General features: G+C 40.3%; 1 protein-coding gene across 2 annotated transcripts in view; it reads left to right on the forward strand.

Annotated features, from left to right (window-relative positions):
• The window catches only part of LOC129719080 (M-phase inducer phosphatase), a 260,274-nt gene extending 248,240 nt beyond the window's left edge, over nt 1–12,034 (forward strand). Inside the window, exons 1-3 of one of the 2 annotated variants that reach the window (XM_055670471.1) lie at nt 5,444–6,740; nt 8,547–9,956; nt 10,073–12,034. In XM_055670471.1, coding sequence (XP_055526446.1) covers nt 6,697–6,740; nt 8,547–9,956; nt 10,073–10,385 — 1,767 coding nt within the window. In that variant the 5' untranslated portion in view covers nt 5,444–6,696 and the 3' untranslated portion in view covers nt 10,386–12,034. Of the gene's footprint in view, nt 1–5,443; nt 6,741–8,546; nt 9,957–10,072 lie in introns of those variants that run through there. The other variant, XM_055670470.1, reaches the window with a different exon arrangement.
• Nucleotides 12,035–15,005: the final 2,971 nt, after the last annotated feature.

A 15,005-nucleotide genomic window follows, 5' to 3' on the forward strand; every position in this document is an offset into this window, starting at 1 on the left:
ATTGTAAAACTGATTTAGCATACTTTTACAGTGATTAATTAAAGTTTGCAATTGGGGACAATCAATCACCTCGAATCTATTTTAAGCAACTTGCATCTGTTATGCAAGAGATTATTTTCAGCAACCGAATGGCGCCTGAATGGCTACAATTTTGGTTGATTTTTTTCAATTGGTGTTTTTTCAAAGATTCTTCTGTGTTGAACGGTATTTTATATATTCGTGAGACAGGTAGTTAATCACAGTTTGCGTTCCCGTCATCAAAACTGTCGATAATAATCAAAATTCGAAAGCTTCAGGCCCGTTTTTTTCGACTGACTAAAAAAGACGCCACTGATTAAGCCGTTCATTACCCTACGTCGTCTAGAAAAAAAAGATTGACTCTTTCTTCCAATCGATGCTGCAGAATTATTGAAAGCAAAAGCTAGAGCATTCAACTCCTCTTGAAACATAATATGAAACGAGAAAAGTGCACAAAAAAGTTTGCTATAATTTTGTTATTTGTTAGTATAACTTCTTACAACTTTGAACAAATTTTAGTATCGACTGGAAATCACGCAGCGCATCTCGAATAAAAACGCACAAAAAACACAGGACGAAAAAAAAACCATCTCCCTCTTTCGTCCTGAAACGTCGTCGTCCATTCCGCACGACGTTCCAGACGGTTATGAGGAGCAGGTTAGAGATTTTCCGAACCTGTCTCATCCTACTACTACCCTCTTTCACCTGTAATGTGTTAACAATAACTATACCTACGAATCACTGGTTCCACAGAACCAAGACAAGGATCATTAGTAATCAGATCTTTACTTTTTTAATGGACCATTAAAAAGGCGAACCTTATCCATCCCTTTCTCACGCTGCTCTTGCTACCCAACCTAACTAGCCTTGTTCACTCTCACGCATGGGAGACACGCTCCGAGTGAGGATCTACCCACACAAGCCCACAGGTTGGCAAGGATCTTGAACGGTTTCACTTTCACAATCATCAGCAGCAGCTTCTGCAGCGAGCGGAAAGGCAAGATCGAACCAGGACACCCGTCTAGACAGTAGTGAGGTCCTTTGCTGCTGCTCCCGAACCTCTCGTCAATTTCTTCCTACATGTGGAAATTGGTTTCCTGTGTGTTGGAGAAAAGTTACCCCAGGCATGCACACATTGCACATTGTATGTTCTTCCGATGACCATCTCAGCTGAGAAGAAGAAAAGGATAACCGTAAACCACGGGCGAAAAAAACAGCTGATTGCAATAAGGATGGAACATAATTTTGCGCCTTTTTCCTTTCTTGGGTGTGATGCTGCATCATGGTGTTGGTGATTTTTTCTGTTTCTTCACCGTGGTGAAAAAGAAGACAAAAAAAAACTACCGTTTCTCCTCCCGTCAGTCAATTGACGAATCTTGTCAGGAGTGGATGTTGCGTTGCGAGATGACTGACGAAATCTAGTTTTACAAAACATAAAAGTCGATAATTTATTTCACTCATTGCGCAATCAGTCACCATCGCAAGGATTGTTTTTTTTTTTTTCGAGAAAAGCCGGTTTTAGGATGGAAATGGACTGTTTTGAAAAGATTGCAGAACCTTTTTGGCCTCTTGTCGTCGTTTGTTGTCGGTTGGAACAGCATCTTTCGCTCCGGCAGAAGGGTCAACCGGATCCAGTGGACCATTAAAAGTTGTTTGTTATTGTCCACCTAGAAAGGGAGTGAGTGGTCAGTTCGTTAATTGAATTTTCCTGGGCAATTTTTTATCGCTACTTTCTCATCATCATCGTCACAATCAGATTGCAGCGGGAAGGTGCGCCGTTTAAGGCAACAGTAAACCAACTGACAACTGCATACAGATCTTGACTTGCGCCTCGTTTCGCTGACAGCTGCTGCTGATAGTATCTTGTTTTGAGGACCGGAGTCGATTTGATTGCGCTCTGAAAAAGAGCATTTATTTCGAATAATTTTGTGAATCATGCATACGTTTTGTTAGAATATTCTACCGGGTCATGAAATGATTACCAAGTTCTAAACTGAGTTTGCCTATCGGCTCGCAACAGTTACAAACATTACCGTAGGTGCACTGGAATGGGTAGTTTGGGGATTCCCAGTAAAGCTGCGACGTTTAACGGTCGCATCATTTTATACTAACTCAGCATTCTCTACCTAAGGCGCGTGTCTTTTCAAATAAATATATTTGATATTCTGGTAACCATTTCGACAGGTAAAGAAACAATTAACGGTAATAATGTATGTATCGGCTATCGCTCGTTCCACCATTACTGGATACCGTGTGACTAACAGGTAATCTGGCTTATACTTCTTTTCGATCGAGTCAAATCGTTGGATAAAATTATCACCAGTAATAATTGTTATTATATATACAACAAACGAATACGCCAATCGAATTATTTTGTCATTTCCTTTTTACTCATAAGACAGCACCAAAAACTGATCTCCAAAAATCAAAACAGCTCCATTATTCTTGATAATTTGATAATTATTTTGTTTGAGAGAAGAAGGAAATATAAACTAGGCCTTCAAACCTATGCACACTGGGAAAAAATGAACCCAAATCCCCACTAATTAGAAGTCGCTGGGCTGGCAACCTGAAATATAGCATTTCTTATGTAAAATTGGTCAATAAATCGATTGGTGGTATTTTACCAAAGATAGGGGAAAAGGGGCAAAATAGGCCATTTCCCGTGGCCTGCACAAAATAAAACCACCAATCGATTTGTTGACCAATTTTACATAAGAAATGCCAGATTTCAGGTTGCCAGTCTAGCGGCGATCAATTAGTGGAAAACCGGAGCCCACATTTCCACTAAATAATCGCCGATGGGCTAATAGCCCGAAAAATAGAATTTAGAAATCGATTGGTGATGGTTTCATTTTGTGCAGGGCACGGGAAATGATATATTTAGCCCTTTTTCATCCTATATTTGCGTATTTTCGGGAATATAGATCCTTCCCCGTGTCCTGCATAGGATGAAAATATCACCAATCGATTTATTGGCCAATTTTACGTAAAAAATGCTAGAATTCAGGTTGCCAGCCCAGCGGCTTCTAATTAGTGGGAATTTGGGTTCCTTTTTGCTTTGCGAACTTTTTACTCATGCTATCCTCACTTTCAAACCTCACTTTTTTAATGGCTATTCTTGAAAAACATGCAAAATGGACCCATTTTCGCAAAATTTACACAGGACTCGCAACTTTTACATAGGACTATTATGCGAATAGCGGCAGTAAATAGCTTTAAACCATGATGTATAAAGACATGATGTAACGATATGTCAAAAGCAGAATCGGCCATATAGGAAAAAAAAATTGCGAGCGAGTAGGTTTGTTTATAAACAACTAGGGCATCAAAATCATCGAATCTCATAATATATCATTTGGATGCATTTAAATTATAAATATGGCAATGCTACATACCTTGCTACCAATATTCCTCAATTTAAGAAACCTGAATTTGCGGTATTCAATTGCCTAGTTAGGCTGATACAAATTTCGAATTCTTTTTATGTCCAAGGTTATCAAAGTTAGCAAAGGGGGTGGCAAAAAATAAATAACACCGAGACGAAAAAAAAGAAATATCTTTGATCAAAGTTTGTGTGCAAGTTATGACGTTTGTAACTTGCACTCAAATAAATGTTGAAAAATAACACTTTATTATTATTATTATTTATTTCGCTTGCCTTTTGACGACACTCTCGCAGTCACTGGACTTGTTTGTTGCTAAATAAAGCATTTATGCTGTCGGGAAACCAATAAAATGAACAAAACGGTTTGAGTTTTTTTTTCTTCCCCTTCCAATATTCAAGATTTTTGAAGGGGGGGGGGGGGATGACATAAAATGAAAATAAAATTTGTAACGGCCTTAGTGAGGATATATCAACAAACACGAAAAAGTTATTCGCTGTTGCATAGTGATGCTTCGTTTCCAACCCTCCAAAGTGATAAAACGCTTCCTCATCCCGCGCCTACGCCTACTTTTTGGTCAAACCGTTGCACCATGTTCTACTCATCATGCTTTAACCCTTTCCGACCGAGCCCACACAATTGTGTAGGTAAAAAATGACTGATAACAAAACCTAAATCGAAGCAAGTCCTATATAAAAACACTTGCTTGCTCCTTTTTTTCATTTTCCGTAGCAGCTGCGATGTTGACACTAGCGGTGTGAAAAATAGAACAACGAATAGGACGTTCAAAAAGCGAGAGAGAAGGTTTTGTTTAAGTCACCTTCTACCTACGCAATTATATAGGCCCGGTCGGAAAGGGTTAAACTATATCTGGCGCATATTAGCAGATGGTTTTCAAATATTTAGATTTTTTTTGTGAGAAATGTCTCCAGCTTTTGCTTATTGTACACAAGGTTCAGCGAAAATATTTCGAAGCAAATGTTTTGTATCTGCATGATCTTGTACATTGCAAGCTTCACTATGCGCTATCAATCTGGATTCTTGGCATAAATTTTATATGGAAGAGGCAGGTAGAGCACTATTTAGCTCAACAAATGTCAATGAAATTGTTAAAACATAGATTTAATCGTAAAATTTATCCAAATAGATGAAGGTTATAGGTAAGGTACTTCGAAATCATGTTCTAATACATTACTTATATTATAGTGCAATTAATGCAAAAAGGTTTTCGCACTCCTGATAAATTTGGCTACATTTTTATTGTTAAAATTCGTTTTCTCTTCATCTATTTATTTAGGTGCCTCAACTATCAACATAGAATAAGTAAAAATTGAGGCACAAAAATATGTCAATTGTTAGTTGAACAGTTTCAAAATACTGTATTTCAATACTTCTACAAATTAAATGACAATGGAGAAATGCTGTACCCGTTCGTTAATGCGGAGATTAGGCGCAACTGACTGCATACGTGTGTGTCGGTAAATATACTGTGACGCGACGACGACGACGAAAAGATTCTCCCATCTTTGAATCTAGATAAACTCGGCGGCTCGGTTTCGAGTGCGTTCCCAGAAAAAGCGTGAATTTAAACAAAGTACAAACCTAATCTATATATCGTCCCAAGCTCAACTCAACACCAGCAAAGAGTAAACATCATGAGTGTTGATTGTTTACATCTCGACGTTGCACTATGTCCAGGCGAGTCAATGTAACGAACGTAAATGGTGGACACTTCCACAAATAGTAGTTGATATCTGTTTTGATCACTATATTCGGTATACATTATTTCGAATGGATTTTCTAAATAAGAAAATCGACATTCTTTGCTAGATAATAATTTTGGTAATATAGTTTTTCTAGTTATCATCCAAAAATGTTGAATTTAACATCAAAATGGTTCAAAAAAATCTCAATCCTCTCACGTGCTGGGAAAACTGTCTACATTCTATCAAAAAAGAGCTGATTAGAACTTCCTCCATCAGTTCGATGCTTGGCTAGTAGCATGTGTGCAGCACAGTCGTCTGTCGTTATCAGGGAGCGCAGGAACGTTCTAAGTCTCGGAAGGGGAGATAAATTTGTTGTGATTAGGGCCAATGCTGCTGGATGCGCGCAACACAACACTCAATTCAATCGATCATCCGGCCGGCCGGCGAGTTTTGACAGTTGGCTCAATCTGACGCGAACCGAACCACATAAACCACATCCTGGGACGTTTCGGCGGAGATTGGAAAGGACACCGCACACTTGCTCTTGCCGGTACACAGAGTCTTGATGCAGAAAGATTAACCCTTAATGATGGAAGCTGCTAAAGAGGACCGTATCGAGTGGTGGCAGTGGGGTTCCGACAGGAATTCGGTGATTTGAGACCGGTCCAGTGGATTTTTTTTTATAAATACGTTTGGAGCTACACTGAAACAAAACCTCATCGCTATTATTTTTAGTATGATAATTTCTGAATTGTTTCTCGGGTAAGGTAATTGAGTGTAGCATAAATATATGTATGGATTTTTTTCCTTTTTTTTTCTCCTGATATGCGATTTATGTTTTGGCTCAGTGCTGAGCCAGAGAGGGCATAATGGTATGCGTGCTGCGTGTGGCGGCGAGAAAAGAACTGTGCAAGAACACAACGTAGAGCGCGCATAGGCTGAAGACGGTAGATCGCTGGGACCTGTCAGATGTGAGAGGGAATGGGAGAGTGCGATAACGAAGGATGAGCGTGCCCGAATGGCAGAAGGAGCCAGCGATGGTGATGGTGATGGTAAATGCTCCGGGCTCGAGTATACAAAGCTTCGGAAGGACAAACTGTGCACGGACCGATCAAACTTAACACAAGTCAGTTGAGTTCAGTGCTTCATCGCGAGCAGAAGCAGCTCCTGGCAAGGAACTGAGTTGAAATCCTGATACTGTTAGTGAAGACTTAGATGTCTCGAGCTGTTTTAGCAGATCAATTGAAGATTGCTTTGTGACAAAGTTTAGTGTACCGATAAGGCACTGCTTTTACATAAAACGTCTCTAGACAATGTGGTGATAAAATAAGACCAAATCAGCCCTGCTTTGAGGCTTAATCGTAGTGAGCATTGAATTAACCAAAAAAAAAAAACTAAAAATGATAGCCAAGTGACAAAAAGGGAACTATTTAGCTTCTCAGTGAATGCGATCTTGTTGTCTGCTTGTTGCGGTAAAGAGAAGCAAAAAGTGTTGTTTGCTGTGTGATCAGGAGAAAAGAAGTACGCAGAGCACACCAAAATTGTGGATTTAAAAAGCTCTAACAAAATAAGAACACTCCGTCGAAATGATGTTGGAAAATATCGATCTCGATCTCTCCGACTGCACAAGGTAAGAGTCGTTTCCTGGTGTAATCAAACTCAAGGTGTCCCGTAAGATAAGCCCTAATTAGCACCCAAACGAGCTCGCTTCACGAAATAAACCGATTGATTGAGGATCGTAATCGCGATCGGTCTATTAATAAATTTATAAAATTACTCTAAGCAATCGAACATCAGCCCAGAGTTCTCCCCCTACACAGGGCTTCGAGCTCGGATAGACCCGAGTCGCGGGAAAAATAAAAACGCAAGGGAGAAGAATTGCTATTTGCGGCAGCTGAAAAGTGTACTATTCTTCCCATGAGTCCCTCATTTTTGGAATGGTTGCTGCTGCAGTTGTCGTGGCCGTGCTCAGTCATGAGCGAAGGAGCACTTCCTACACTGACGACTGACTTTTCTTAGGATCGATTTATTCCAGTAGATTTCTTCGACCGTGTTCCGAGTCATGCACACGTAGGAAGTTGATAAAAAATCACCTAAATTTAATTTCTTCGAAAGAGCATTGAACTCGTGGCTGCTGCTGCTCATCGGTAAATCAAGAATCTAGTTCAAACCCCCCTCAAAAGAAGAGATATAAAATGCGGTAATCAACCAAATCTATCCGACACGCCTCACGCGAAAATCTTGTGAAGGCCGTGATTTTGCGAATCCCCGAGGGAAATAGACGGAAAAATCAAAGCCCACTTTAAGGCTACAAGAGAGTGAGTGCAAACGCAAGCAAAGTGGTGCTTCCGTACATATTTATGTATGCCTCGCGCTCTAGCCGCGTTGCTGGGGGTCTTAGGTGCGAAAGTGGAATTTTCGCTAAACTCTCTGGAGTGAAGAGAATTACGAAGAGGGAAAAAATCAGTCTCACTTTTATTTAGCGCTGGCCAGACCAGACAAGGCCGGTAAAGTAATTGCTTGCCCATTTTCGCAAATTCGCGCGAGAAGCTTGATTTTTGCACTAGACAGACCGTCTGGCACCGGCTGAAGTTTATTTCCAGCTTTCAGCCGGTTTTTTGTTTACCTTCCTTATTCAGTTGCACAGTTAGTGAATTTGTTTTTTTTTTTTTTTGCGAACCGGCGAATCTATATTTGGACATGCTCTTTGTGGAGCCCCACGCAGTACGCGGGGGGCTTGACGTTGCGTTAGGTTAGTTTGAACTTCTTCTTTTTTTTATTCTCATTATATCGATAACATTCTCAGTCCAATAGAAAAATACAGCAAGAAGCACTTCTCCAAATGTGATCTATTTTTGTACTAAAGTGCACATAACTAATCTTTTTCGTACTTCTATGAGGTTGTTTCGAAAATTCAATGCCCTGTTTCTTTGCGTCGTGCATTCACACATTTAGCTTTTGTTGTTGTTGTTGTCGTTGCAACATGCGTAGCGGGCCATGAACTCCGTTGTAAAGCAGACATAGGCAAAGACATCGAAGGCACATACGACTTGGTATAAAATAAGCGCCAGATGTGTGAGTGGAGGGAAACCGTCCGCACAAACTTACCTCCTCCTCCTTCTCGTCTAGTTTGATATTCCCCCGCCAAGCTAACCTCCTGCATTCGGTGGCGACGAGGAAGACCCCTGCTTCGCTCTTGCAGGATGAAGCAGTCGGAATATGTTATGACGATAATTATTTACTCAACACTACGTGTGTATATCGAAAGAGTTGTACAAAACCAGTCAAAGGGGGTCTTTACCATAGGGTCCGGATGATGCAAAAAATATGATAATAAGGCTTCGTCGAGACCTGTTTTCCGGGTATCCTCGATCGCTTAGCACCAAGCGAAACGTACTTAGTTACTAATCGGAATCCTACTTTTCTTCTTTTACAGTCGCATTCTTACAACCTTCTCGATCAATTCAGCCGGCCGCTCGCCGGCCAGCCGCCTGGCCGAACAGCGACAACGTAGTGAACAGCGCCGCTTGCACATCGCGCCGCTCAGAATGGATGCCAAGTTCATGTCGTCCCCTGGCAAGGAAAACCTACCATCCGAAGAGGAATTGTCATTCTATCATGGCAATAGTCCGCAGTCGAGCCCTCGGCCTTGCAGTCCCTGCGATTGTCCCGAGGCCAGCGAACTACTGGCGTCTGAGGTTACCCCTAACAAACAAACGAACCTACCAGGCCTGATTGCAATTGGAAGCGCCAGCCGCCAACGGCGTCCACTGGAAGACTATGATCCAAACTCGATGGACTCTGGATATGGCGCAAGTGTGTCAAGCGATGGCTCAAAGAGTCAATCAATGTTCCGCTTCATCCAACCTTCAGCTCCACGAACGGACTCCGCAACAGCGTCACCAGCTGCTTCGCTGCGCATTCTAAGCAGTATGTCTTCTGGTTCGTTGGAATCGGTAGATGACATGGAGATGGAACTGCTCGATATGGACACATTCGAAAATGACGCTCAGCTCCCTAGCAATCTCAACTCACTGATCTGCGGCGACATCAAGGCGACTAAAACTACTCCGGAAAACAAACGACCCTTTTTCCGGCGATGCCTGAGCCTATCGGACAACCCGACCGCTGCACGGCGGGTAAAAAATAATTTACTATTCGAATCACCTATCGTTGCCACCAGAGTCCAATCACCATCGGTCGTCAAAACTCCCGAACGCTTTCCGATAGCATTCGACCAGGAAAATATCACCCCGAGCCCGTTCCTTGCCCGAGCAGACGTTTCCCGTTGTTTCAAACGACCGGAACCGCCCGGTGTCAGCCCGGTTCAAAGCAAGCGACATAAAACCGAAGTCCTTACCCCTGTAAGCTCACTACGATCTTCCGAGAGTGCACCCTGCATCGAGAGTCCGACTACTGAAACCGTGCTGCCGAAGCGACCCATCCTTCACAAATCGATGTCTATGAATGATGCGCACATAATGAACGCCTTGTCCCGATCATCCATTGAACCAGACCTTATTGGAGACTTCAGCAAATCATACATTCTCCCCCTTACCGAAGGACGACATCGAGATCTGAAATCAATCTCCCCGGAGACGATGGCTGCTTTGCTGTATGGTTCCTTCCAGGACAAGATTGCTTCGTTTAGCATTATTGACTGCCGCTATCCGTACGAATTCGAGGGCGGACACATCCGTGGCGCGAAAAACCTCTACACCCAAGAGCAGATTCTGGAAGAGTTGATAAAAATAAAGACTGACCCACCAAAAGTGGTCGCAGATGGACCCAAACGCAATATCGTCGTCTTTCACTGCGAATTTTCCTCAGAGCGAGGCCCCAAGCTGTAAGTATTCTTTTGCCTTGTGCTGCATTGAAATATTTCCGCCTTCCTTTGGTGGGTGAAATATTTCATTGAAATTAAATCGTTTATTAATTTATTTTTTTCTGTTTTTTCAACAGTTCTCGCTTTCTGCGCAATCACGATCGCATACTTAACTCGGATAGTTACCCGGCACTACACTATCCGGAGATCTACCTGTTAGACGGTGGCTACAAGGATTTCTTCGCCGTTCATCCCAACTTGTGCGATCCGATCGCCTATCGGCAGATGCTAGACCCAGAGTTTGGCGACGCCTATCGACATTTCCGCGCGAAAAGCAAAAGCTGGAACGGTGGCGACGTGGTTCGTGGGTCAGCCTTCGCTGGCGGCTCTACTAGTTCCGGTGGTGGATCTAATCGGCTGGTCAAGTCACGCTCGAGGTTAGTACTGTAGAGACAGAAGCGATGGCGGTGACGCCTACAGAGCGAAATAACCATAGAGAATGAGACTGATGCTTTAAGGTAGTAAGCAAGTTAGTGTGGTGTAACGGGCAAGGCAAAAGAAGTTATTTTTTATTTGAGTTTATATTTTAGTGTACAGAACCCGTTGGACGTTCTTTTTCTGTTCGTACCCGTTTTACTTTTTTTTCATATGTTTATTTTACTTTTTTATTTTTGGCAATACTGTTTCAAACAAGAGAAAGGAAAAACAATACCACAGAAACGCTATTGATTCGCTACGACCTTTTTATTAGTTATCTCTCTATACATCATATCTGTGATTTTGGTTTTGCTTCGGTCAGACAAGAACTGTACTCTAATTCTTACTTGTTCGGAATGTCGTATGGTATCTCCAATGAAAAAAAAAACCGTTCGAACAATACAGAGACAATTTGCTATACTGTACACGTTATGAACCAACTGAAACCTAGCACTAGCCGCCACTGAAAGGAGAAAAGGCAGAAGAAGCATTTCCTTGTAAAACAAAACAAAGTAAACTCACTAACCATTTCCGGCGAAATGAAAAAGACTGTAACATTTGTATTAAAGAATAACAATAGGTAAAATAAAACTAAACTCTGTGTACATTTGCGAAAACCTCAATTTCGACAACGCACCCCCAATGAGCTACCATTTAAGGCCAATCTATTGAAAATTATCAATTTTCCTACTCTTATTGCCCGACTTAATCGATTGTTTTCTTTATAAAGTTTTATTTCTAGTTTATTTTTTATGGGTTCCAAATGGAGCTTTCGAGTATAAAACATTATAAATATCAAAACGTAATCGAAAAAAGAGACAAGTGCAAACTAAACTAAACTACTAGGCTGCCCTGTTTTAAGTGTACATTTCGGTAAACAAGCGATTTTCTGTGTAGTAAGCCTCGGTAAAACCAGCCTGCATGTGCCCGGATACACGGTAGTACTAGGGACGTGGAGCACGTTTCTTTGTAAAAGAGGTGCCCAAATTGTCAAAGACAAAAGCATGTAAGAGACCCCCTAAGGGTAAAATCAAGCAGATGTGGGTCTGGTGTGTGCAGGCTGAATCAGTTTATACTACCCATAGAGTAATTTGTTTGTGAATTTCGGTGTTGCTTTAGCTGCGTGCGTGTGTTGAGAGTTTGTTTTAAAACTTTTCCGGATGTTTAGCCTAAGCGAGGAACAACAATATACAAAAACACTTTTAGAGAATGAAAAGACTTTTTCAACTCTTGATTGGATAACAAACTTTTCGACTGATTTTTTTGTGTGTGAAAAAGGTAAACGAACAGAGAAATATAAATAATTTATATACATGGAGACAATTTGAAATTAGGTTAGGTTGCAACAAAAAAAAAAGACATGAGTGCAAGAAATAAGATAGCATATTACCCTTATTAGTTGATAAGCTTTGCAGAGTAAGCGTACAAAGAGAACTCTTAAATTAATTATTTTATGCGTAGCGTAATTGTCTAGCTTGTAGTATGTGTTCGGCCTCAAGTGCCCACTGTAAATAATTCGTTCTTTTATGACGACAAATTATTAAATACGTACATCGTGCAAAAGCCTGGCAGTAATCGCCTGATTTTGAAACGATTTTGAAATAAATATTCGAAAATTTTAATTTGTTTCCAGTATGCGAAAACATAAGAACATAAAAGAAATTTATCGCCTCAAATCACTCAGGGTTAGTGGATTTATACTTCAGACGATTTTAAGAAGTTTGTACTCAGGGCTTACGTCGGCTTATATATTGCAATTCTTCGATTTTGTGGGGGATATCAATCGAATCACGAATCAGGTATCAAAATGATTTTCGAATCATTGGTCTTGTTTATTACGTTCGAGACACATCCGTACGAATATAGCTGGAGGTCATCTTTTTATTTTCGCTCGAATCAATTAGCACGTCATTTTTATGAGCTTATTCGAAAATAGGGACACTATTTTTCAATTAGTTTTAATCGAACTTTTCGTACGAGGGTAGGATACGACCGTAAATAAATATTTTTTTTATGATTCATTGTAACAGGATTCCAATCATTCAATTCCATCTCCTTTCTCAATTGCCTCTTAAATCTGGCCTAATATTTCCAATAATTCAGAAAAGGATTGAACACAGACTAACAAACATAACATTTCGAACAAAATTTCAATAAAATCATGGTACCAGTACTTCACGAAAATAACGCTAGCACCCTCTGCTGCCATATTCGCGCTGCGTCGTGTATTTTGACATCAGCGCTAGTGTACGTGCGTGTGTCAAATTGAGAACCATAAAACATGTTTGAGATTGCATAACAACGCCCCAGACGTTGATGTCGCGCTGTGACCGTTATAAAATTGGAAATTTGAAATAAGCGTTTTTTTTGTGGCGATGGAGCCTAGGTTCCAGTGTTACATCTGTTAGACTGTGGATTGAGCAGAGAATAATAAACATAACACTTTGAAGAAAGTCTCAATGAAATCATCGTTCGGATGATAACAGTAGTTAACGCACAGAGAACAGGCATTCATGTTCATATAAAAAAAATCAAAATCGTATGTAAAAATTTGAATAAAAATACATTAAAACAATAACGACATCTGTCTTGTGGTTTTCCAGTTGCACTGCATAAATGTTGCTATATCGATATTATATCGAGATCAAAGCTTGGTTTGTCAGTAACGCGAGTGCCACGTAACGGGAACATTACCACTTACGAATAAAATGACGGTTTCGAGTTTTTACACATCCTTTAAAAATAATGTAAAATTCGTTTTTGCAGTCGGACTACTGTCTTTTTTTTCACTTTTCGGACTACACTGTTTCTGTCTCGGACTACACTAGCTGTCAAGTGCCGTACACGCTCGTAAGAATAACTCATGAACTGAGCAACTCTGACTCAGTTTAGAACGATGTTCGTAGACGTCAAAAAATGAGTAGAAGTCCTTTTTGATTTTGAGTAATTGACTCACTTTTTGGGTTCCCTTCATATAACTTCTTTCTGAGTAAAGTCGCATATAACGACGTCCATTTTGAAAGATGATTACGATGTGCTTCAGTTTGTGACATATGTTTTTTAATTGTGTGCGCCTCAGAAGGCATTATAACTGTTTACTTTTATTACAAGGTAATTATTGATGAACATGTGGTGTCGTTTATTGGCCGTGGCGGATTTCTAGCCAGTTATGAAACTGAACTGTACCCAAAAAAATGAGTAATGTCGTACTCAAATTTTGAGTAATAATGACTCATTTTAAAGACGCCTAGTGTTACTCAGTTTTGAGTATTTGTGGAGTTACTCAATTTAACCCTTTCCCGCTCATGGTGACTCTAGAGCACCAAGAATTGTAATGACCATACCTCGACAAAAAATATATTATTTTGAATTCTTTTTTTCTACAAAATCTTGCATTTCTAATGTACTTTCAACTTGGCATATCAAATGTCAGATTTGTTCAATGTTTGAACCACAGACTAACAGACGTAACACTGGAACCTAGCTCCATCGTCATAAAAAACGATCATTTCAAATTCCCAATCCAATAACAGTCTTCGCGCGACAACGCCGCTTGGGGCGCCGTCATGCAATCTCATACATATTTTGTGGTTCCGCATTTGACACATGCCGTAACGCTAGCGCTGATGTCGAAATACAGGACGCAGCGCGAAGATGGTGCTAGTGTTACTAACGTGTTGTGTCTGTTAGTCTGTGTTTGAACTGTTATCAAGAAAACTACAGAAGAAAGTCCGAATTTTACGATAAAAAAATAATGTGTGTTTTTAGCAACTGTTTTTCTATAACATTCATTATTCGTCTTTAGAATTAAAATAACTTTTACGTAGATCTATTGTTCATTGAGTGTAACGGTCCATAAAATTAACAATTTTTGTTCTTGTTCACTTGTTCCATAAGTTTTTAAATGGTGCCTTAGAGCACCACTGGGCATACAGGAGACAAAAAAAACGATGGCCTTAAATAAACTGTATATCTGATTTCATATTTTTGCTGGCCGTTCTTCTCCCTACGTGGTGATTCTAGAAGGAGGTGAATCAGAAGCTGATGAGATGGGAAGCGACATTGAAGATGAAGTTGTTTGCGATAGATCCATTACCAGATGAAGTTCATAAGTATTTTTCCGAGACAAACGAGGCAGAAGTAGAGACACCAGCAAAACGGACCAAGAAAGAAATGAAAGTGGGTCTAAAGGCATTGAAAGCGGACCTAAAACGAAAACTTACCATTTCTGGGAAAAGCTGCAATCCAAAATCTAGGTACATGACAACTCAGAGATGAAGAAGATAGGAGAACTCGGATATGACCAGCTCTTCAAAATTCGTCCTTTCATCGACGCAGTGAGAGCCAATTTTCTAGCCTAGAAAATTCCTTTCTCCATAAAAAATAAATCATCAAATAGTCAGTCAGTCAAGTTTTTTTCGGAAACTACGTTGTTTCCATTATTTCCTATAGTATTTGAATAAATCTAGCGTGAGTTTTCAAATAGGCGTATGTCGCAAAAGTAAACAAATCGAGCTAATGTTCGCATGATTTAGCAAATTTTATTTCACTTGGTGTAAATTGATCATTTGTACCAAAACATATTAATTTATA

The sequence above is a fragment of the Wyeomyia smithii genome, chromosome 1 (assembly GCF_029784165.1).
Source record: "Wyeomyia smithii strain HCP4-BCI-WySm-NY-G18 chromosome 1, ASM2978416v1, whole genome shotgun sequence".
NCBI lineage: Eukaryota > Metazoa > Arthropoda > Insecta > Diptera > Culicidae > Wyeomyia > Wyeomyia smithii.